The sequence below is a fragment of the Kogia breviceps genome, chromosome 17 (genome assembly GCF_026419965.1).
Source record: "Kogia breviceps isolate mKogBre1 chromosome 17, mKogBre1 haplotype 1, whole genome shotgun sequence".
Taxonomy (NCBI): Eukaryota; Metazoa; Chordata; class Mammalia; order Artiodactyla; family Physeteridae; genus Kogia; species Kogia breviceps.
The window spans coordinates 46,127,118-46,149,427 of NC_081326.1; the positions used below are offsets into that span (position 1 = coordinate 46,127,118).

General features: G+C 45.5%; 1 protein-coding gene across 3 annotated transcripts in view; it reads left to right on the forward strand.

Annotated features, from left to right (window-relative positions):
- Positions 1 to 3,865: 3,865 nt before the first annotated feature.
- The window catches only part of BAALC (BAALC binder of MAP3K1 and KLF4), an 85,072-nt gene continuing 66,627 nt past the window's right edge, over positions 3,866 to 22,310 (forward strand). For 2 of the 3 annotated variants that reach the window (XM_067017162.1, XM_059043144.2), the window contains exon 1: positions 3,924 to 4,183. In XM_067017162.1, the coding sequence (XP_066873263.1) occupies positions 4,024 to 4,183 (160 nt within the window). In that variant the 5' untranslated portion in view covers positions 3,924 to 4,023. Of the gene's footprint in view, positions 4,184 to 22,310 lie in introns of all 3 variants that reach the window. The other variant, XM_059043143.2, reaches the window with a different exon arrangement.

Consider the following 22,310-nt stretch of genomic DNA (forward strand, 5'->3'; position numbering starts at 1 on the left):
AGTTGCAGGATACAAAATATACAGAAATCTGTTGTACTTCTATTCACTAAAAATGAACTTTCAGAAAGAGAAATTAGGAAAATAAAGCCATTTATAATTGTATCAAAAAGAACAAAATACTTAGGAATGATTCTAATCAAAGAGGTAAAAGACTTGGAAAACTAGACATTGATGAAAGAAACTGAAGATGACACAAATAAATGGAAAGATATACTGCACTCATGGTTTGGAAGAAAATATTGTTAAAATGACCGTACTCTGCAAGGCAATCTACAGATTCAATTCAATCCCTATCTAGAAACAATAAATGCTGGAGAGGGTGTGGAGAAAAGGGAACCCTCCTGCACTGTTGGTGGGAATGTAAATTGATATAGGCACTATGGAGAACAGTATGGAGGTTCCTTAAAAAACTACAAGTAGAACTACCATATGACCCAGCAATCCCACTACTGGGCATATACCCTGAGAAACCCATAATTCAAAAAGAGTCATGTACCAAAATGCTCATTGCAGCTGTATTTACAATAGCCAGGACATGGAAGCAAGCTAAATGTTCATTGACAGATAAATGGATAAAGAAGATGTGGCACATATATATACAATGGAATATTACTCAGCCATAAAAAGAAATGAAATTGAGTTATTTGTAGTGAGCTGGATGGGCCTAGAGTCTGTCATACAGAGTGAAGTAAGTCAGAAAGAGAAAAACAAATACTGTATGCTAACACATATATATGGAATCTAAGGGGAAAAAAAAAGGTCATGAAGAACCTAGGGGTAAGACGGGAATAAAGACACAGACCTACTAGAGCATGGACTTGAGGATATGGGGAGGGGGAAGGGTAAGCTGTGACAAAGTGAGAGAGTGGCATGGACATATATACACTACCAAACGTAAAATAGATAGCTAGTGGGAAGCAGCTGCATAGCACAGGGAGATCAGCTAGGTGGTTTGTGACCACCTAGATGGATGGGATAGGAAGGGTGGGAGGGAGGGAGATGCAAGAGGGAAGGGATATGGGAATATATGTATATGTATAACTGATTCACTTTGTTATAAAGCAGAAACTAACACATCATTGTGAAGCAATTATACTCCAATAAAGATATTTAAAAAATATACCAATGGCATTTTTCACAGAGCTAGAACAAATAATTCTAAAATTTGTATGGAAACACAAAAGACCTCAATAGCCAAAACAATATTGAGAAAGAACAAAGCTGGAAGTATCATGCCCCCTGATTTCCAACTATACTACAAAGCTACAGTAATCAAAACCGTATGGTACTGACACAAAGCAGACCCTAGATCAGTGGAACAGACTAGAGAGCCCAGATATAAACCCATGCTTATATGGTCAATTAATCTATGACAGAGAAGCCAGGAACAGAAAATGAGGAAAAGACAGTTTCTTCAATAAATAGTGTTGGGAAAACTGGACAGCTGGATGCAAAAGAATGAAACTGGACTACTTTCTCAAACCATATACAAAAATAAACTCGAAATGAATTAAAGACTTAAATGTAAGACCTGAAACCATAAAACTCCTAGAAGAAAACATAGGCAGTATGCTCTTTGACATTGGTCTTAGCAATATTTTTTTGGATCTGTCTCCTCAGCAAGGGGGAAAAAAGCAAAAATAAACAATGGGACTACATAAAATTTAAAAGGTTTTGCACAGCAAAGGAAACTACCAACAAAATAAAAAGGCAACCTACTGAATAGGAGAAGATATTTGCAAACAATTCCAATATCCAAGATATGCAGAGAACTCATACAACTTAACATCAAAAAAATTTAAAAATTCTAAAATGGGCAGAGGATCTGAATAGACATTTTTCCAAAGAAGACAAACAGATGGCCAACAGGCATATGAAAAGATGCTCAACATCACTAATCATCAGGGAAATGCAAATCAAACCCACAATGATACCAACTCATATCTGCCAGAATAGCTATCATCAGAAAGACAACAAATAAGTGTTGGTGATGATGTGGAGAAAAGGGAACCCTCAGGAACTGTTGGTGGGAATGTAAGTTGGTATAGCCACTATGGAAAACAATATGGAGTTTCCTCAAAAAATTAAAAGTAGAACTACCATATGATCCAGCAATTTTACTTCTGGGTATTTACCAGAAGAAAACAAAACTACTCATTTGAAAAGATATATGCACCCCAGTGTTTGTTGTAGCATTATTTACAATACCCAAGATATGGAAGCAACGTAAGTGTCCATCAACAGATAAATGGATAAAGAAGATGTGGTATATAAACAATGGAATATTACTCAGCCATTAAAAAAGAAACGAAACCTTGCCATTTGCAACAACGTGGATGGATCTAGAGAGTATAATGGTAAGTGAAATAAGTCAGACAGAGAAAGACAAATACTGTATGCTATCACTTATATGTGGAATCTAAAAACCAAACCAACCAAACAAAACAAGCTGAAAACAGACTCATAGGTACAGAGAACAAAAGAATGGTTGCCAGAGGGGAGGAAGGTGGGAAGGTGGGTGAGATAGGTGAAGAGGATTAAGAGGTACAAACTTTCAGTTATATAATAAATAAGCCACGAGGATGTAATATACAGAATAAGGAATATGGTCAATAATATTGTAATAACTTTATGGGGACAGATGTTACTAGAATTATCATTGTGATCATTTCATAATGGATACTAATGTCAAATACTATGTAGTACACCTGAAACTAACACAGTATTGTACATCAAATATATTTCAATTTGAATGAAAACAATACTTACTCAACACTATGACATTCTGACAGAGCCTCATCATTGAGGATTTATTCTTTCAACCCTTCTTTCTTAGCTGTTTCTTTAAGGCAGTTTCCTTCTTTTACCACGTGTCCTGGCTCCTTTGGGACAGGCGAATTCTTTGGCTTACCCAAGTCTGAGCTCTAAGTGTGCTCACATGGAGCACGCAGAGCTGAGTGTGCACCTGGAATATCAAGGCCCTCAGTGGGTTTGGAGGGAAGCCAGGCCACACCTCCCAGCCCTATCCAGAGAGAGTGTTCCGGCTGCCCTGCGATTCCTGATCCTCTTTTGCTTTTTTTTTTTTTTTTTTTTTTTTTTTGCGGTACGCTGGACGCACAGGCTCCGGATGCGCCGGCTCAGTGGCCATGGCTCACGGGCCCAGCCGCTCCACGGCATGTGGGATCTTCCCTGACGGGGGCATGAACCCGTGTCCCCCGCATCGGCAAGCGGATTCTCAACCACTGCGCCACCAGGGAAGCCCTCTTTTGCTTTCTTGAGAACAAAGTTCGAAGTCACAGAACTGGAAAGGGTGTTAGTGACGGAGAGTCCAGCCCAGCTCTCTCAGAAATTATAGGCCCTACTCCCTGCTCCTCAAACCAACTAGGACAGGCAGGGGGTCTGACTGCTCCTTAATTCTTAGTAGCAATAGTTCCTCCCCTGTTTCTGGGCTGTCACCAGCTCCACTGGTTTTGAACAAGTGGCCAGAAAGCTTGGGGTACCTTCCAAAGCCCCCAGGATGGATGAATGGAACGAAGGTGAAAGGAAGGAAGGGAGGGAGGTTGGGAGAGACGGATAAATAAAGGGGTAACCCTAGCGGGCGAGGCTGAACCCCTCGCGGAATCCACCCACCCCCATCCCGCCCTCCTCCTATTCTCAGGCCGCCGCTCTTGCGTCCCACGTCCGGCTGAGGCGCACCGAGGGAGCATGCGGGGCAGCGTTTGACTTGGCACGGGGCTGGGGGTAGGGCAGCAAGGGCGAGGGGAGGTGGGGGAGGAGAGGTGGGGAAGGGGAGGGCCTTGGAGGAGGAGGAGAGGAGGGGCGCGCGGGGAGCGGGCGCGGCAGAGGGGGCGGCTGGCGCCGCGGGAGTTGGGCGCCTGCCTGAGGCGTGGGCGGGTCGAGGGACGCGATGCCGCCGCCGCCGCTGCCGCCGCCTCCTCGCCGCCGCGGGCTGCGCCGCCGGGGCTGAGCCGCCGCTAGAACCGCGAACCGAGCGGCCGCTGGGCGCGCCAGCAGCGCGGGAGGATGGGCTGTGGCGGGAGCCGGGCGGATGCCATCGAGCCCCGCTACTATGAGAGCTGGACTCGCGAGACGGAGTCCACATGGCTCACCTACACCGACTCGGACGCGTCGCCCAGCAACGCCACCCCGGACAGCGGCCCCGAGGCGGGCGGCCTGCACGCAGGTGAGTGCGCCTGGCTCTCGCAGACCCCCAGCGCTGGGAGGCGGGGCACGCGAGGGGGAAGCGGGAGGGACGCGGGGCGCCGGGGCAGCCCAGTCCCCCAGAGAATTCTGTGCGGAATGGTGTTGGTGGTGTTGGGGCCGGGGGAGGGGGGAAGCGGGAGACCGACAGACAGCACCTGCCTGCTGACAGACTGACTGACGCAGGCCCGGGGAGCAGGGCCAACCAGAGACCCCTACAAAAGGCTGAGCTAATCCCCTGGGCCTCGCGGAAACCACGCACCTCTTGGCCTCCGCCCGTGCCTGCTCATTGGCCGGGGACGGGTGGGGTGGGAGGACAGCCCGCGCGGCTCGCACGCCTATCCCGCCGCCTACCCAGGCTTCTCGCCCGCTTGGACTCGCCTCCGCTGGATTTTGGCCCGTTTCCTCCTCTGGCCGCCTGGGCACCCAGCCGGGCCACTCCATCCACTGGCCGCCTGGCCCCTCTTTCCCTTGATTTATAGACTGGCCCAGATTACCTGGGTGGTTTCTTTCTCGTGGCTTCCCCCTTTTCTCCCGTGTTTCGGGTTTTGAAAACCAGAATCCTAGTTCAGGGCAAAATAAACAACGGCTGCCCCATCACTAGTTCTGCACTTGAGCTTACTTTTCAAGCAGTTGTTTCATAGCAAGGACTTCCTCTCTACCCCACGGTGCCTCGATGCTTTATATGAGGCAGGGCATGAAAGCGGATTACGACTATAAATTAAATACTCTTACCATTCCGGCAGAAATCTGATAGAAGGATATGCAAAGAACTTTCTGGACCAGTCGCAAATCAGATTTTGTTTTTTCTTTTAAAGCAGACAGTAATAATTGTAGCGTAGAGATGAAAACAGACTGTTGGCACAGACTGACCTTTAATCATAAACTTGTTAGTGACGTTAAACGGAAAAAACCTCACTGCTTATTACATGGATGTTGTCAGAAGCCAGATCAATATTTGTATAAGAATGTTTTAACTATTTCCCTTTATGTTGCTGGCATTTTTGAATATTGAAATCTAAACTAGAAAATGAGGTTAATTTGAAGAATAGCATGTAAGGGGGAGGAGAGAAATGTCAACTACTCCTAACACATCAGTAGTCCTAAATTCCTGCCTCCTAAATAAGAGCTGTCACTTTATCCTGAGATTCTGTCTCCATCTTTTAGGACCAAGCTGGGTCCTTTTTCACATGAACTTTGTGATTTTTTTAAAAAGTGAGAACCGTCAGTGAAAATTGTGCAAGGCATAATCCTTCATTTGTCTCTAATTTTTCTGACTCACAGTAGCAATCATAATGGTTATTTCGTATTGCTGATGCTTTCAGTGCGCTTTCAAATGGTGTTGGCTGAATTCAGTGTCAGAATGAGGATAAGACATGAGCCTTCAAAATAGACCTGGTAAATGTTAGATGTAATAGCATTTCCTGAGGAGGTATGGTACCTCTCAGGAGACACTCAAAAAGACCAGAGCTGCACTCCAAGGAAATAAGGTTAAAAATATCTAACGTGGAAAAGAACAAAGTACAGCTTCAGGGAATGGTTGCCTTGGTGACTGGAAGTATATGGTGTGTGTGTGTACATGTGTACGAGTGTGAGAGAGTTATTATGGGATGGCTAAATATGTACATATTTATTTGTTTCCAATGCTTATTCATTTATTACTCTGCCATCCTGAGTCATGTCCCATCATGCATCATGAGATCTGGTTCCCGCAACAGGTGGGGTCTGGGACAAGCATGCTCATTCGTGGTACCCTACCAAACGTGGGACAGCCCTGCCAGGCCAGTGGTCCTGAAGACCTGAATCACTCACAGGAAGGGCTCGACTCCAGTCTCAGAACAGCGCCCTGAAATTGGCAAGACACTTAGATGGGCAGGATCGTTTCAATGCCCTAGAAATTTCCATCAGCCTCAGAGGAGAGGAACATTTCTGAGGATCAAGATGGACTCAAGCCATCCCTGGAAACCCACTGGCATTCCCTTTAGAGCCTTTAGAAGAATGCCTTCTTGATTCTTGTGGATTTTGCAGACTAGCAACTGGTCATCTTTGGTCAGAGTGGGTCATTGGAGAAAGCGACAGTTCTCCTGGGCTTCAGCCACCCTGCGAGATTAGCCAGCATCCTTTATTTTTTTATTCCCTCCTGCTCGCCCAGCCTCACCCACCTGCTGCCAGTGCACCATCTGTGAATTCAGTTCCAGTCTTCCGGGGGGCCCCCACTGGCCTGCAGTGACTGTGTGGTGGTAGGAAGCCAGGATGCCACTTTTTCCTGTTTCCATCAACTCTTTTCTGATGGGGGGGGCAAAAGGAGAAGCTGGATTTAGGGTAATTCCGATTGTAAAGTCATCACTAATGGCTTCATGACTAGAACTCTAGGGCTGGAGAGGCTCTCTGAAGGTCATCTGTTGAAAGCAGATGGGATTCAGTTAAGTGGCCCCAGTCTGCACTGCACAGCCTCCCAGTCCTTTCACAGTTCTTACCCCCAGCTCCCTCAGTCCTCAAGAGTCCTTTCTTTCTGGGCCATTGGTCACTCACCTTTAGTAGCAAATTGAAGCCACTTTTCTTCTGGCCAATCCCAACCTCAGGAGCTCTGAGAGCAGGGAGTGGACTAGTGCATCTTTATATCTTGTGCTTAGCCGGTTACACTGTGGAGCCCCCAGCTGGGGTTTTCTTGAACCAGTAGGCTCTCCGTTTAAACCTACCCTCCCCTGTCAGCTCTTCCTAGATTCCCTCCCCCTTTGCTCTGCCTTGCATCCCTTGCTGCTGATGTTTTCCCACTTGAATGAGTTTAACCTAGATTCCTCCAAGTGTCTTTCTGAGCCCACAGCTTTTCTTTAACAAGTGCCCCCAGCTTTACCCTACGCCATTGAAACCCCTGGCCCAGCTCAAAGATGCCATTTCTTCTGAAGTGCCACCACCCCTCAACCTCACCTCCACACCCATATCTACCAAAAAGCCCTATTTAAGCACATCTGCTTGTAAACCTCGTTTCTATGTCTCTTAGTCCAGTCCAGATTGAGGTCACGTCACATGACAAGTGTTCAGGATTTGTTGAATGAATTCTGCATTTCACCGCAGGAAGGAGGCATGTTTTTCTGCCAGTTCCACAAAGGAGAGAGTTTCTTTCCTTCTTCTCCTCACTTACAGGATCCTTACATGATCTTGAGCCTTTGATATCTGTGTTTGGGGATCACCTCCACTTGCCAGCAGAATTCGATTTTTAGATTTGGCTATTATGTAGGCTGGAATTAAAGACCTAACTGAACGCCACAGTATCTGATATTCATTGCTTCTCTGTGTCATCGAAGCCTGTCTCTCTGTCACAGGAGGAAATTAAGTTGGTTTGGTGTGATTTAGTTCTCATAAAATCAGTTTGCTGGATTGATTTTTACTTCTGTGATCTGATGGAGGTCTCCTATGGAGAAAGGGGGTCTCTGAGGTTGCTCTGCCCCAGCCTAGCTCAGCCATTCCATACATGAATAACTTCCTAGCTTCACCTCAATTTAATCACGAATCCCTTACGTTACATCCTTAAAGATCCCCTTTTCTTTTCTTTTTTTTAAAACCTAGTATAGGACATAGACTATTTTAGATAGTCTATAGATTTTTTCTTTTTGGCTGCATTGGGTTAGGTCTTCATTGATGTGCACGGGCTTTCTCTAGTTGCAAGCGAGGGCTACTCTTTGTTGTGGTGCGTGGGCTTCTCCTTGCAGTGGCTTCTCTTGTTGTGGAGCACGGGCTCTAGGTGCGTGGGCTTCAGTAGTTGTGGCACATGGGCTCAGTAGTTGTGGCGCCTGGGCTTAGTTGCTCCACGGCATGTGGGATCTTCCCGGACCAGGGATCAAACCTGTGTCCCCTGCATTGGCAGGTCCCTCCCCTTTTCTACTGTTAGTATTTTTCTAATGTCTCTAGAGAATAAAACATTTCAAATTTCTCGAAAATGCTTCTACTTTATAGTTTTAAATTGCTTTAATAAGTGCTTTAGTGAATGCAAGATGGAAGATTGCAGAATTAGACTCACAGCAAAATGATTTATCTAAATCAACTGAAATATGTCAGGTGAAATGAAGAGCACTTAATATTACCATTAGCTAACATTTATTGATATCTTACCAAGGGCCAGGCGCTGTACTTAGTGGCACTTTATGTAAATCATCTCTCTTAATCCTCATGAGGGGGGATGAGGTGGAACTATTGCTATCCTCCTTTTGCAAGTGAGGGAATGAGGCTTAGAGTGTGCAGTAACTTTTCCCGATCCGAGACTCGAATCCAGCTTTTTCTGAATCCAAAGCCCACACTCCTAAATCCTGCCTTCCTGATGAATGGGGAGATCAACTATAGGATTCTTGATTTGACAGTGGATGGAACTCAAAGTCTAGTGTGATCTCTTGGCAGTCTAGTCTGCTCTCAGCACAGTTTTCTTCTGCAGCATCTCTGAGGAAGGGATATCTCTTCCCTAGGGAAGGAGATCTACCCATACCTTTGTCGAGCAGTTTCCCTTGCAAGAAACTCTTTCTGCTGCCTTGTAATTTCCACCTGGTCTCACATAGATCATTCCTTCAACATTTGAAGATTGCTGTTGTATTTTCTCTCACTGTTGGTCCGCCAGGGCAAACACATGGAGTTCCTTCAATCATTTCTCAGACTTCTGTGGGACTGACCATATTCCTACAAATGCACTGTTTGGTTTGTCAAAGTCCCTCTTGATACAAGGGACCTATGGTTACCTCCAAGCTGCTGACGTCAGCTGAACAGAAGAAGGAAATATGAGGTCTGTTATGATGTGGAAACTGACCCTTTCCCGATGCAGGTAAAGCCAGGTTAGGATTTGTTTGTTTCCCTGCTGTTGTTGTTGCCATATTACCTCGATGACTCACATGAAGCTTGCAATTAGTTAAAACCCTTAGATCTTTCTTTCTAGTCACATTTAAGTTCTATGACATCAGTGACATTGTCTGGTTTTCACTCTACATACCCAGCACCTGGAACAGTGTCTAGAATATAGGTGACACTCAATAAATGTTTGTGGAATGCCTGAATTTTTTCCCTAATGAATCCTACATTTGTACTATTTATTTCCATATCCAAAATTTGGGATTTTTATATTTCTTCTTATTAAAACTAATCTTGTTGGTTTCAGTTTAATGTTTAAACTTACTGACCTTGACTCATTTTGATAGTGCCATGAAGACAGTAGTCTAGGTCTTCGTTGCCCTATGTTGGAAGTCTAAAGATAAAGGACATTTATTTGCTCGTTTGTTTATTCAGTATACCGCTGGCACAAAGATGAGTGAGATATGTTCCTCGACCTGAAGAACTTAATAGTATAGGGGACACAGGTGGACACACTTCAGGTCAGCATGGTGCACACTGGAACAGCCTGAAGGAAGGGTGCTAGGGGAGTACAGAGGACTGGGTAGTTCATTTTGCCTGGGGAGGGGCCAGTGTGTACAGACCTCTGCAGGAGACTTCCCTGCAGAAGGAAGCAGAACTGCTCCTGCAGACTTGCACAGCCAGTTACCCTGATTCCCTCCTTGAGTGAGGGCACCTCTGCAGAACCCACCAGGGGCTTTCTGGTGGATAAGCCTCCCTGCTTCCCCCAGCTCTCTATATACCTGTTACCACTTGGTTATATTTTCAAACAATTTTTTAAATTGAAGTATAGTTAATTTACAATGTTGTGTTCGTTTTAAGTGCACAACAAAGAGATTATATATATATATATATATACATATATATACATATATATATAATTTTTCAGATTCTTTTCCATTATAGGTTATGACAAGATATTCAAACAATTACTGACTAAGGTCTGCCCCCGTGGGAAAGACTTGCTCTGTTAGTTAGGTAAGGTGTCTTTCCACTGGCCGTTGTGGTCCTGTGCCTAACGCTGGGCCTGGCTATCATAGGACCTCAAACGATCTCTCTTGAATGAATACCTCTCCTAAAACTTCTCTGTGTCCATTTCGTTCTTCCTGCAGTGCCCAGAGATGATGTTTTCTTTCCTCAAAAGTTCCATCTCCTCGTCCTTTTCAGGTTCTTGTCTACCTGGTGGGTTGTATAGTAAGAAGACGTCCCCACCTCTCTCCGCCCCCTTTGCCAAGCACAAGCCCCTTTGTTATAAGGGTGGTTTTGCAAAAATCACTTCAAGAAACAGGTGGCAGCAAACCCGGGCAGGTCATCAACATCTAGGAAGTCTCACCTCTCGTGGCCCTGGTCTCTTGAGCAGTCACCCGTCCTGCCCCAGGCTCTCCAGGTGCTTTGTCCAGCCCAGTGAGAGCAGCGGTCACACCGCACTGCCGGGTTCGTTCCCGTCTATGTCTCGGGTTGGCCTGTGAGCTCTGCCAGGTTGCGGACTGCGTGATTGGCATTTGCGTGCCTGGCATCTACCACGTGTGTTGAATGACTGTAAAAGTACCTAGGTGGCTGGTGGATGGATGATCCAGCTAGGCAAGTGAGTTTTGTCTGTCTGTCTTGTACCGTCTTTCCCGAGTCCTATCTTAGATGATTTTGTCTTGGACATTAGTCCAGTGAAACGTTTCTTCATTGGACACTAGATAAAGCTATTCTGGCTCTGATCAGAAATGAATTTAAGGCTCCAGGCTTGGGCCCCAATGCGAGGAAGAGAGTCCCTTCTCAATCAGCAGGGAGTCTTTCTGTGCACTCAGCAATCCCCCAACCCCGGGAGGTCCTGCCTTCACCCTGGGATCTGTGCACCGGTGACCCTCAGATAAGACCATTCTGTCCTTTAGTGAAGCTGGGAGTCTGAGCCTGTTGTTCCTTACCCATGGTGCCTGGGCTTTCATCCCAGGAGCCCTTCTGTGTCAGGCCCATGGCCTCTAGCCCCTCTCAGAAGACTATTTGACCCTGCCAGGACTCTGCAGAGGCTCTCTGGCTGGTCCCAATGCCGCCTTTGCTTCCATCTGTAGAGGAGACTGGGTGGGTGAACCCTGAGCCACATTGTGGCCCAGCCCCTTCCAGCTCAGCCACCAGCAGAGTTCACTTCCTCACATGCTCCCCCCCCGCCACGCTGCCCCCCGCCCCACTGCCTCCTTCTCTCCAGAGATAAAGCTCTTTCAGAATGTTGCTGTGGGCTGAACTGTGTCCCACCAAGTGTAGATGTTGAAGTCCTAACCTCCAGAATGTGACATTTTTTGGTTTTTGTTTTTATTTTATTTTTATTGAATTCGATTTACAATGTTGTATTAGTTTCTGGTATATAGCAAAGTGATTCAGTTATACATATATATGCATATTATTTTTCATATTCTTTTACATTGTGGTTTATTACAGGATATTGAATATAGTTCCCTGTGCTATACAGTAGGACCTTGTTTATTTTATATATAGTAGTTTGTATCTGCTAATCTCAAACTCCTAATTTATCCTTCCCCCACCCTCTTTCCCCTTTAGTAACCATAAGTTTCTTTTCTATGTCTATGAGTCTGTTTCAGTTTTGTAAATAAGTTCATTTGTGTCACATTTTAGATTCCACATATAAGTGATATCATATGGTATTTGCCTTTCTCCTTCTGACTTACTTCACTTGGTATGATAATCTTTAGGTTCATCCATGTTGCTGCAAGTGGCATTATTTCATTCTTTTTTACGGCTGAGTAGTATTCCATTGTGTATATGTGCCACATCTTCTCTCTTTATTCATCTGTTGATGGACATTTAGGTTATTTCCATGTCTTGGCTATTGTAAATAGTGCTGCTATGAACATGGGGGTGCATGTATCTTTTCAAATTAGAGTTTTCTCTGAATATATGCCCAGGAGTGAGATTGCTGGATCATATGGCAACTCCATTTTTAGCTTTTTAAGGAACCTCCATACTGTTCTCCATAGTGGCTGCACCAATTTACATTCCCACCAACAGTGCAAGAGGGTTCCCTTTTCTCCATAACCTCTCCAGCGTTTGTTATTTGTAGACTTTTTAATGATGGCCGTTCTGATGGGTATGAGGTGGTACCTCACTGTGGTTTTGATTTGCATTTCTCTAATGATTAGTGATGATGAGCATCTTTTCACGTGTCTATTGGCCATCTGTATGTCTTCTTTGGAGAAATGTCTATTTAGGTCTTTTCCCCATTTTTTTTATTGGGTTGTTTGCTTTTTTGTTATTGAGTTGTATGAGCTCTTTGTATATTTTGGAAATTATGCCCTTGTTGGTCTCATTGTTTGCAAATTTTTTTCCCAGTCGATAGGTTGTTTTTTCATTTTGTTTATGCAAAACCTTTCATTTTATATAAGCAAAGCTTAAAAGTTTGATAAGGCCCATTTGTTTATTTTTGTTTTTATTTCTGTTGCCTTGGGAGACTGACCTAAGAAAGTATTGGTACGATTTATGTCAGAGAACGTTTTGCCTATGTTCTTTTCTAGAATATAACGTTTTTTGGAGACAGGGTACTTACAGAGGTAATCAAGTTAAAATGAGGTCATTACAGTGGGCTCTAATCTAATGTGACTGGTGTCCATATGAAAAGGGAAATGTGAACACACAGACAGACAGACACTCAGGGAGAATGACACGTGAAGATGAACGCAGAGATTGAAAGGCCAAGGAAGGCCAAAGATGGCCAGCCAAGCGGCAGAAGCTACAGGAGAGGCATGAAACAGATTCTCCCTCACAGCCCTCAGAAGGAACCAACCCCACCAGCACCTAGATCTCAGACTTCTAGCCTCCGGAACTGTGAGATGATACATTTCTGTTAAGCCAGCTGGTTTGTGGTACTTTGTTACAGCAGCTACAGAAGACTAATAAACATGTATTTATGAGCACAGACACTGAACATTTGGAAATAATAAGAGGATTTCTGTGGTCACTACCTCACACTTCCTTCAGAGACTGGGTCTCTTTCCCTGTCATTTATATTCAAATAGCATTTATTGAGTATCTACTATAGGTGAGAATTCTTCTCTTGGGATGTTAGCTTACATAACTCTCTAAAATAACCTCAGAAATCATTGCTATCACCATCTACCAGATGAGGAAACGAGGTTCAGTGAGATTAAGAGATTGAGCGGTTTAAACACAACACTGTAAATCAACTACGATAAAATTTAAAAAATAACAATACTACTAATAAAAGAGATTGAGCGGGGTCACCCATGCAGGCAGTGGAAGCACCCAGCTCAGAATCAAGTTCTCTAGTTTCTAAATGCAGGGCAGTGCTAATGACTAAGCACAAGTTTAGGGCCTCCTCCACCCCATCTGGTTTGGCTTTTTTTAAAATACGAGCCACTTGGAGTGGGAGCCTCCTGCCAGCGTTCTCAAGGAGGAGGACAGGAGTCTTTGAAGAGACACGTGCAGCTCTGTGACACTAAGGCCACCCCCTGCCTGTGCTGAGTGTCCCCAAGCAGGGCTGCCGGGGCTGCTCAGAAAATCACCTGCGCCCCGCTCACCTGATGGGCTCGTTAAAGATGGAATAGTCTTTGGGCAGAATAAGATTTTTTTCTGGTTTCAAATGAAATGGGGGCTCCTCAAGAAAATCTAGAAAGTGCAGAGAAGTACACAGAAGGAAATAGCGCCTCTGTAACATTTAGGTTTTGTCTTTAAGGTCCTGCATCTAGGTGTATATGGTGCACATTGTATCTTCTGTAGGGTTTATGTTTAAAGTTTGAGGGGGCATGGGAAAAATATCCCTCCAATTGCTTGGAAGCTCAAAGGCCAAGAAAAAAAACCTTTTTTGTTTCTTTGTGTTCAGGAAAATATTTATAGAGGTGGTGGCAGCCAAAGTCTAGTTTGAATGGGGGAAGAGCAGGGGGCAAAGACCGTGGATCAGCGAAGGGATTTTTCTCCCTGTTTTCTTTCAGTACTAAGCAAACTTAGTTGAATTCAGGTAAGTTATATACTAGGCTAATGCCTAGTGTGAGTCCATTGTGTGTAACCCCTCCACCTCTCCCTTTCACCTCCCTTCCATCCCCCACAATTGGCTCGGGCTGAGGATGCTGTTTTATATTCTGCCTAGCTGTTTGCTGGGGTTTAGAGTTCCTTTATGGATGTAGAAACATGGTGTGTGTGTGTGTGTGTGTGTGTGTGTGTGTGTGTGTGTGTGTATGTGTACCAGCTCTCTGTCTGAGTCTCAAACGCCCATGAGGTCGTGCAGGTTGGCTGCCCAGCGTTGGCGTTGCTACAACCCCATACACTGCAGCTCTGGGTCTCTGTGTCAGACAGAGTAGATATGGAGTGTCTGCCTACATCTTGCCATGTGACTTCTGTGTAATGAAGCAAAGCCAGAAGCCTGAGTAGATTTTCCTTAATCTAGCTCTATCTGCTTTACGAATAGTGCCAATTTTTCCCAGATTCCGGGATTAGGTTGTCCGTTAGTCCTTACTTTGGGTAACGTTGTGAGTCTTGGTCTTTTTCTGTCTTCATAGGCATTTTAATGGGCATTTGGGCAAGGCTGAGTCCGCGGCTCCTAGCTAGATGCCCTTCAGCCTGGAAGTCCAACCCAGAGCCTCTAGACCTTTTCCTCCAAGCCACTGCGCCCACAGCTGTCAGACAGCCGCACCTACGGGACCACTCAGCCAGATCTGATCTCTCTGTTTTCAGTCTCCTTCTCATGTGACCATGTCCTAACTTTTCTCTCCATCATCATCATCTTCCTTGTTATTTTGCTTGGAGATAGTGTAGTTCAGTGGTTAAGGAATTAGACTTTAACAACAGACATTTACCAGCTGTGTGACCTTGAGCAAGTTTCTTAGCTTTTCTGGGTTTCAGTTTCCACATTGTAAGATGGGAGTCATTGCAGAATTCATGTACTCACAAATGTGAAGGGCATAGTGTTTCTTTCTTCTTTTTATACAAAAGGATTTATTAAAAAACCAGTAAGACCCTACTACATCATGACACCGTCACGCTGGGCTTTTAACACAAGACTTGCTCTGCAATACTGGGGAGGGCAGGGCATAAAACACAAATGGATTCTGAAGCATAGCAATTAAGAAATAAAGCAATGAAAGCAAATTTCTTTTAATGAGAACTCAGAATTAAACTCCAGAGGGATCCAACATCATACTTCCAGTTCGGGGACTTGATACAAAGAATTTAGCTTGAACTGCTATCAGCAGGTGGCAGGGGCCACCTTTAAGTGAATCTTCAATTTGGAATATACTGCTTCACCACCTGTTGGGGATAAGTTGCAAATGGAACAATTTAGTATGATTTGCAGCTATTTTGATGACCACCGCACCTGGATACTTTCCCATAACCACTGCGCTGGTCCCCACCTCTCGCACGAGCTCTTCCTGCAAATCCTCCTCTGGGTCCCCGCTGTTGCTGTTGCTGATGATGTTCCTTCGACACACTTTTATCTCACATTTACTAAGACCAGCATTGTGGTATTTCTTTTCCATTATCTTCCTTACTGGTTCCTCTTCCTTAAAGGTAATAAAGCGGAATAAGGGCATAGCGTTTCAGTGCTGCCCGTCCTGGCACACAGGATCCCCCGCCTCTTCAATCTCGCCCTGGACTCATCTCGCCAATCGCAAACCCGGGGTCACCCCTCCTCTGTTTCTGAGTTGCTTGGCATTGCCGTCGAAAGTCACGAGTGTTGGCGACGGCATCCAGTAGTGATTCACGCCTAGAACCTCAGTGTCCTTACCAGTTCTCGGCAGTTCTGTTAGTTCCTTATTAATATGCTGTTTTAGTCCCCATGTAATATACTCCCGATATTATTCTGTTCTCGCCCTCTGAATGCTAAAAAAATGGAAGACTTTCTCCCATCTTTTCCTCTAATCACTTATTGTATATCCTTCTTGCCCCCTCAGCATTTTTAAACATCTTTAGCCATCCTCTCTCCTCAGATCTGCCTGTTTGGATTTTAGGTCCACTGATGAGGTTGTTCCTTGTTGTAACAATAGATGAGGCCATCACAGGTGGTTCCATTTTTTTTCTGCACTTAACAAAAAGTCTGGAGATTGGTAGCCACGCTGCTCAAGGCTGCTCTCCAGGACCCGGGCTCTTTGAGCTTATTGTTTTGCCATCCTTGTTGTGCGGATTTCATCCTCATAGTTGCAAGTTGCTGTGGCATCTTATTTTATTATTTTTGCGGTACGCGGGCCTCTCACTGTTGTGGCCTCTCCCGTTGCGGAGCACAGGATCCAGACGCGCAGGCTCAGCGGCCACGGCTCACGGGCCCAGCCGCTCGGCGGCATGTGGGATCTTCCCAGACCGGGGCATGAACCCATGTCCCCTGCATCGGTAGGCGGACTCTCAACCACTGTGCCACCAGGGAAGCCCCGTGGCATCTTATTTAAATAGGAAGAATGGGGAAAGGTAGAAAGAAACATTCCACCTAAGTTTTCTTTTTAATCTGTAAAACAATAGCTTTCCTAGAATCCAGTAAACTTTGCTTCCATGTCACACTGGCCAGAACCGTGTTACATGGCTATCACAGGCTTCAAGAGCCTAGGAAATCAAGACTTTTAGCTGGGCTCATGACCCCCTACAAGTAATGGGTCCTTTTGCAAAGAAAAAATGGGGAGAACAGATATTGGGTAGGCTGCAGGCAGGTGCATGTACCCTTCATCCTAAGACTATGTCAGAGGAGAGAAGAGTAGCAGGAGTCAGGGGAAAGGAGAAAAGGAAGTTATGGGAGGAGGCATAGGTCTGCCAGAAACCAAGACAACATAATTACCAGTATTAAGATTTTGCTGTAATAACAATATATAATAATAATAATAATAGTGTGTTTTTAGCTTTCCCATGTGTCAAGTGAATTCATAAAGGTGAATATTTGCTGAAAAAGTTACATGTGCCAATATTGAACTAATCTCAGACATACTGCAGCAGTAGCCCAAACTGAAATCTTTTAAAATGGTCTTTTGACATCAGACTCTGTGCTGTGTACATGCGACGCGTGATGGACATTTCCTTGTTTTCCGTTTCATTTGCTGCAAAGTTAATGCCAGCCAGAAACTGATGTGCCAGCTGATCCTCTGTGGTACCGATTTCCAATTAGTGGGAACATTTGTGCAGGTTCACTGTGCAGGGTCGCCCTGATGCCCGGGCTGGGGGCTTCTGCCGGAGAAGCAGCAGACAGCCAATTGTCTAATTTAAAGAGTTCACAGTATTTCCTGTGAAAGTTTAAAAAAAATCACCCTGCTATTGTCTCTAGGTCCGGTGGACTTCAGGGCACGGGGAAACCAAAAGGAGTTGTAGAAAATAGCAGGGCTGTTTGGGAAACTGGTCGCCATAGCAACAGGGCACAGCACAGCAGCAGCTACAAGGGAAGTGGCAATGGCCAGCGCCCTTCACAGGAGGGACGATTCAGGTTTAAACACCTCCATAAACAACAGTCATGTTTGACAACGAGGCGTCCATAAATTATTACGTCCAAGAGTCACTTTTCAAGGACAGTCTTCATAGCAGCCAGGTTCAGATTTGCTTGATGGGGAGATAAGTGATGTGTGTGCCAACACTAAGGAACACAGCCACTGCCTCGTGAGCGTGGCTTCTGTTAACTGAGTGCCCAGCACGTGCCAGGACTTGCGTATTCAGTATCTAATTCTGTTACCCCAGCTCTGGTGTCCGAGCTGATAGCCATGGCTCGCGCCCTTCTCTGGAGCTCGTTTAGGCGGTGCTCTGCCTTCTGTGGGCAGACAGGGAAGGAATCCCCTCTCCTCGAGCACCCCGAAGCAATGGTCTCTTGCCCCTTCAGCAGCTCCAGACTTTTCCCCGGACCCCCTCCTGGCTAGCTGTGGCGCACTAGCCCCCTTCAGGCTGTGTTCATGCAGCCAACCCCAGTCCTCTCCCTGGGATCCGACCTCCAAAGCCCGAGCCTCAGCTCCCAGCCCCCACCTGCCCTGGCAGGTGAGCAGACAAGCCTCTCGGGCTGGTGAGTGCTGGTCAGCACCGATCCTCTGTGCGGGAATCTCTCCACTTTGCCCTCCGCGCCCCTCTTGCTGCGCTCTCCTCTGTGGCTCCAAAGCTTCCCCCCTGCCCACCCCCCATCTCCCCAGTGAAGGGGCTTCCTAGTGTGTGGAAACCTTTCCTCCTGCACAGCTCCCTCCCACTGGTGCAGGTCCTGTCCCTAGTCTTTTGTCTTTGTTTTTTCTTTTTCTTTTGCCCTACCCAGGTACGTGGGGAGTTTCTTGCCTTTTGGGAAGTCTGAGGTCTTCTGCCAGAGTTCAGTAGGTGTTCTGTAGGAGTTGTTCCACATGTAGATGTATTTCTGATGTATTTGTTGGGAGGAAGGTGATCTCCACGTCTTAGTCCTCTGCCATCTTGAAGGTCTCCCCTCTATTTGATGAGCTTTAATTCATTGCACTTATTATTATTTGTGTGTGCCTAAACTGTTCCTTTTTTTTTTTTTTTTTTTTTTTTGGTGGTACACGGGCCTCTCACTGCTGTGGCCTCTCCCTTTGCGGAGCACAGGCTCCAGACGCGCAGGCTCAGCGGCCATGGTTCACGGGCCCAGCTGCTCCACGGCATGTGGGATCTTCCCGGACCGGGGCACGAACCCACGTCCCCTGCATCTGCAGGCGGATTCTCAACCACTGTGCCACCAGGGAAGCCCAACTGTTCCATTTTTGACTAATGGGAGCCCCTTGGTTTGATTCCTTTTTACACAGCTCCAGTAGTCTTTGATAGTCCTTGCTTTCTGGTATGATGTTTTTTCTAGACTTATGTTGTATTTTTCCTGTGCTAGACTTGGAATTAACCATTTCTCTAAGGAGTCCTGGTTTTAATTGAAATATGATATTTAGAGACTACAGCCTGGACACCTGGGGTGCTCATTGCTATTGGGTTGGTTGTTGTTTATAGACCTTTTCAGAGGACAGAGCTAGAAGTTATTTTCTTTTTTAAAGAGATGATATATCTGTATTGATAGTATCAATTCAAAATTTTCAATTGTAGGGCTTTTCTTATTTTTTTAATTTTTGTATTTGTTCTTTTTTTTAGGTGCTGAAAATCTTGGTTCCTAACAACATTAGAAGTACTTATTTACTTTTTATATATCTAACCATATGTTACTGAAAATATTTTTAGATTTTTATGGGGTTTTGTCCTTAGGGGGTAGTACAATAGAAATATACGGTTAGATTGCTATGTTTTACAGTAACTTGAAATAATTTCTTGCTGTATCGTTAAGCTATCAACTTGCCATAGAGTTAGGTTATTTGTTTCATTTTGTGGCCAAATTGTTGCTTTTTAAAATTTCAGTTTAATTTTGTTTTATATTTAGGTAAAAAATTTACATGGGTCCAATGACAAATCTACAAAACAAGCTACATTTAAGAAGTTTAACTTTTATTAAACTTTATTAACTTTTATTTTATTTTAACTCTGTTCCCTTTGTCCTCCTCTAGTTTGGGTTATCTTTTCATATATTTATACAATATATGCACACACACACACACACACACACACACACACACACCACACATACACATACATTCACATGCTCCCTTTTAAAGACAAAAAGTAGTGTACTATACCCTCTGTTTTTTCTGTATGTTGGCCTTTTCACTAGTATATTCCAGAGATCACTTCAGAGCAGTATATAGATAAATTTCTCATTTCTTTTCGTAACTACATATTGCTCAATTGTGTGGATATGTCATAGTTCATTGGGTTTGTTTCTAGTCTTTTGTCCATGTGTTTTCTCACTTTTGCCAGTGTATCTTTAGGTAGATTCTTTTTTCTTTTTTTTGCGGTACGCGGACCTCTCACTGTTGTGGCCTCTCCCGTTGCGGAGCACAGGCTCCGGATGCGCGGGCCCAGCGGCCATGGCTCATGGGCCCAGCCGCTCCGCGGCATGTGGGATCTTCCCGGACCGGGGCACGAACCCACCTCCCCCGCATCGGCAGGCGGCTTCTCAACCACTGCACCACCAGGGAAGCCCTAGGTAGATTCTTAAAAGTGGGATGACTAGGCCAAAGGCTGAATGCAAGCAGGCACTGCCAAATTCCCCTCCACAGCACTTGTACTATGTTGCATTCCCATCAGCAGTGTCTGAGAGTACCTGTTGTCCCATAGCCTTGCCAACGGAGTATACTGTCCAATTTAGGGGTTTTTTTTGTCACTTTAATGGGTAAGGAATTGTCACTTAGTTTTAATGTGCATCACTGTGAGTGAGGTCACTGTCTCTTCATATGATTATGGGCAAATTGCCTTTTTCCTAGCTATATACAATCTGTTTACATCTCTAGACCTCTTCTTTTGACCATATTCAGTAGTTGGGAATCTTCATCCTTTGAGGATGACTGAGATATTTAGAAGAGCAAAACGTCCCTAAAGTTATTTGGTGAATGAAATTGTTGGGCTTTTGCTCTCAGGTGGAGCAGCTGGGGCTGGCTGGGCATCTTTCCTTATGAGTACAGTCCCAGGGCTTCTCCATATGGTCTTTCTGCATGAGCTAGTTTGGGCTTCCTCACAGCATGGTGACCTCGGAGCAGTCAGACTGTTTACATAACTACTCCGAGCTCCAGCACGTGTCCCAGCCAAAGAGGCAGAAGCTGTATTACCTCTTGAGACGTAGCCTTGGAAGTCACGCGGTGTCATTTCTCCTGCCTTCGATTGCTTACAATTGAGTCACAAACATGCCCAGATTCAAATGGAGGGAATTAGACACCATCCCTTGATGAAAGAACAGCAGGGTTGTAGAAGAGCATGGCAGTTTTAAGAACTGTGAAGGGTCTGAGATTTTAACCTGACAAGTTGGCCTGTGACAGTGTCTTGGAAGCTGGTAAGACATGAGACTCCTGGGTCAGAAACAGAGGACTTGATCACTATGGCTCAGCAAGCCTCCTGCGAGTTAGCATTTTCATCAGTTCCCTTTTCCCCCAAGTCTCACAGGGGTGACGCAGATGGGTCCGGATTCATGCACACACAGTAGATTGCGTTACAGGAGATTTCTGTGCCTACGAATCCACTGAAGCTCTTCTCCCGAAGAGCGATATTGTAAATGCAGAGTCAGCGTTCATTGCCCTCGACCTCTCTGCAGCTTTCAGCACCGTCTTGATCTGGCTAATCTCCTCTGCCCGCATCCTCCTCTGCACTTTGGAAATCAACCTTCTCCCTGAGTTTTCCCACCCCCGCCACTGGTGAGTTTCCCTTCTACCTCTGATTACATCTTCTCTGCCTCAGTCTCCCTTTTCGGCTCCTCTTTCCTGGTTTCCCCTCACCCCCCTCCCATAGGTTTGTGGCTCTTCACGCCTTGTCCTGGCTCCCTTTCCTCATTCAGCATGCTCACTGCTGGGGAAGCATCACATTTCCAACTGCTCGAAAGACATCTGGCTGCTGTCAACCAGGTGCCTCAAATTCAGTTTTCTCAAAACCAAATTCACCTCTTCTTCCACACACCTGCCCCTCCTGCTCTGCATTCCCTCTCAGTCATCCTCTGATTGGGTGCAAGTCTTCAAAGTTATTACTGTTTTACTCCCATCATTCTCTCTCTTTTTCTGCACATCTGATGTGGCACCAAATCCCACAGACTGTGTCTGAAATGTCTGTTGGAATGAATCGTTGTCTTCAGGCCCCAGGACCAGTGCCCTAGCTCAGGGCCTCCTTAATGCTCACCTTTGAACAGCCTCTCATTGACCTTCCTGCATGTGGGGTATCCTGATGGTGAGGCAGGCATACCCCTCCTCTCACGTTGCCCCATACTTGTCTCTCCCTAAACCACAGGCTCAGCGGAATTTTTTGGATTTCTCAGCCAGTGAACAACCTTCTTTTCTCCTTTCCTTCCTTCCTTTCCATGAATATTCTTCAGCACCCACTGTGGGCGGTAGGAGGCACTGTTTTAGATATTGTAGCAGTGAACGAGACAGACAAGGCTCTGCTTTTGGAGCTTACATTCAGGTTGGGTGTAATGGTGATGGGCGGAGAAGTAAATCACCAAAGTAATTTCAGATATTTGTAAGCACCATGAAAAAAGCCAAGGTAATGAAATAGATGGAGCTTGGGATAGGGTGAGGGCTCACAGATTGTGTGGTCAGGGTAGGCCTCTTTAAGGAAGTGGGATGTGAGTTAAACTGTGAGTGAAAAGCAGGGCTGGCCTTGTGAACATTAGGGGCCAGCGTGCTCCTGGACAGCCACCAGCAAGTGCAAAGGCCCTGGGGCTGGAATGAGCTTGATGTGATGGAGGCACAGAATGAGGC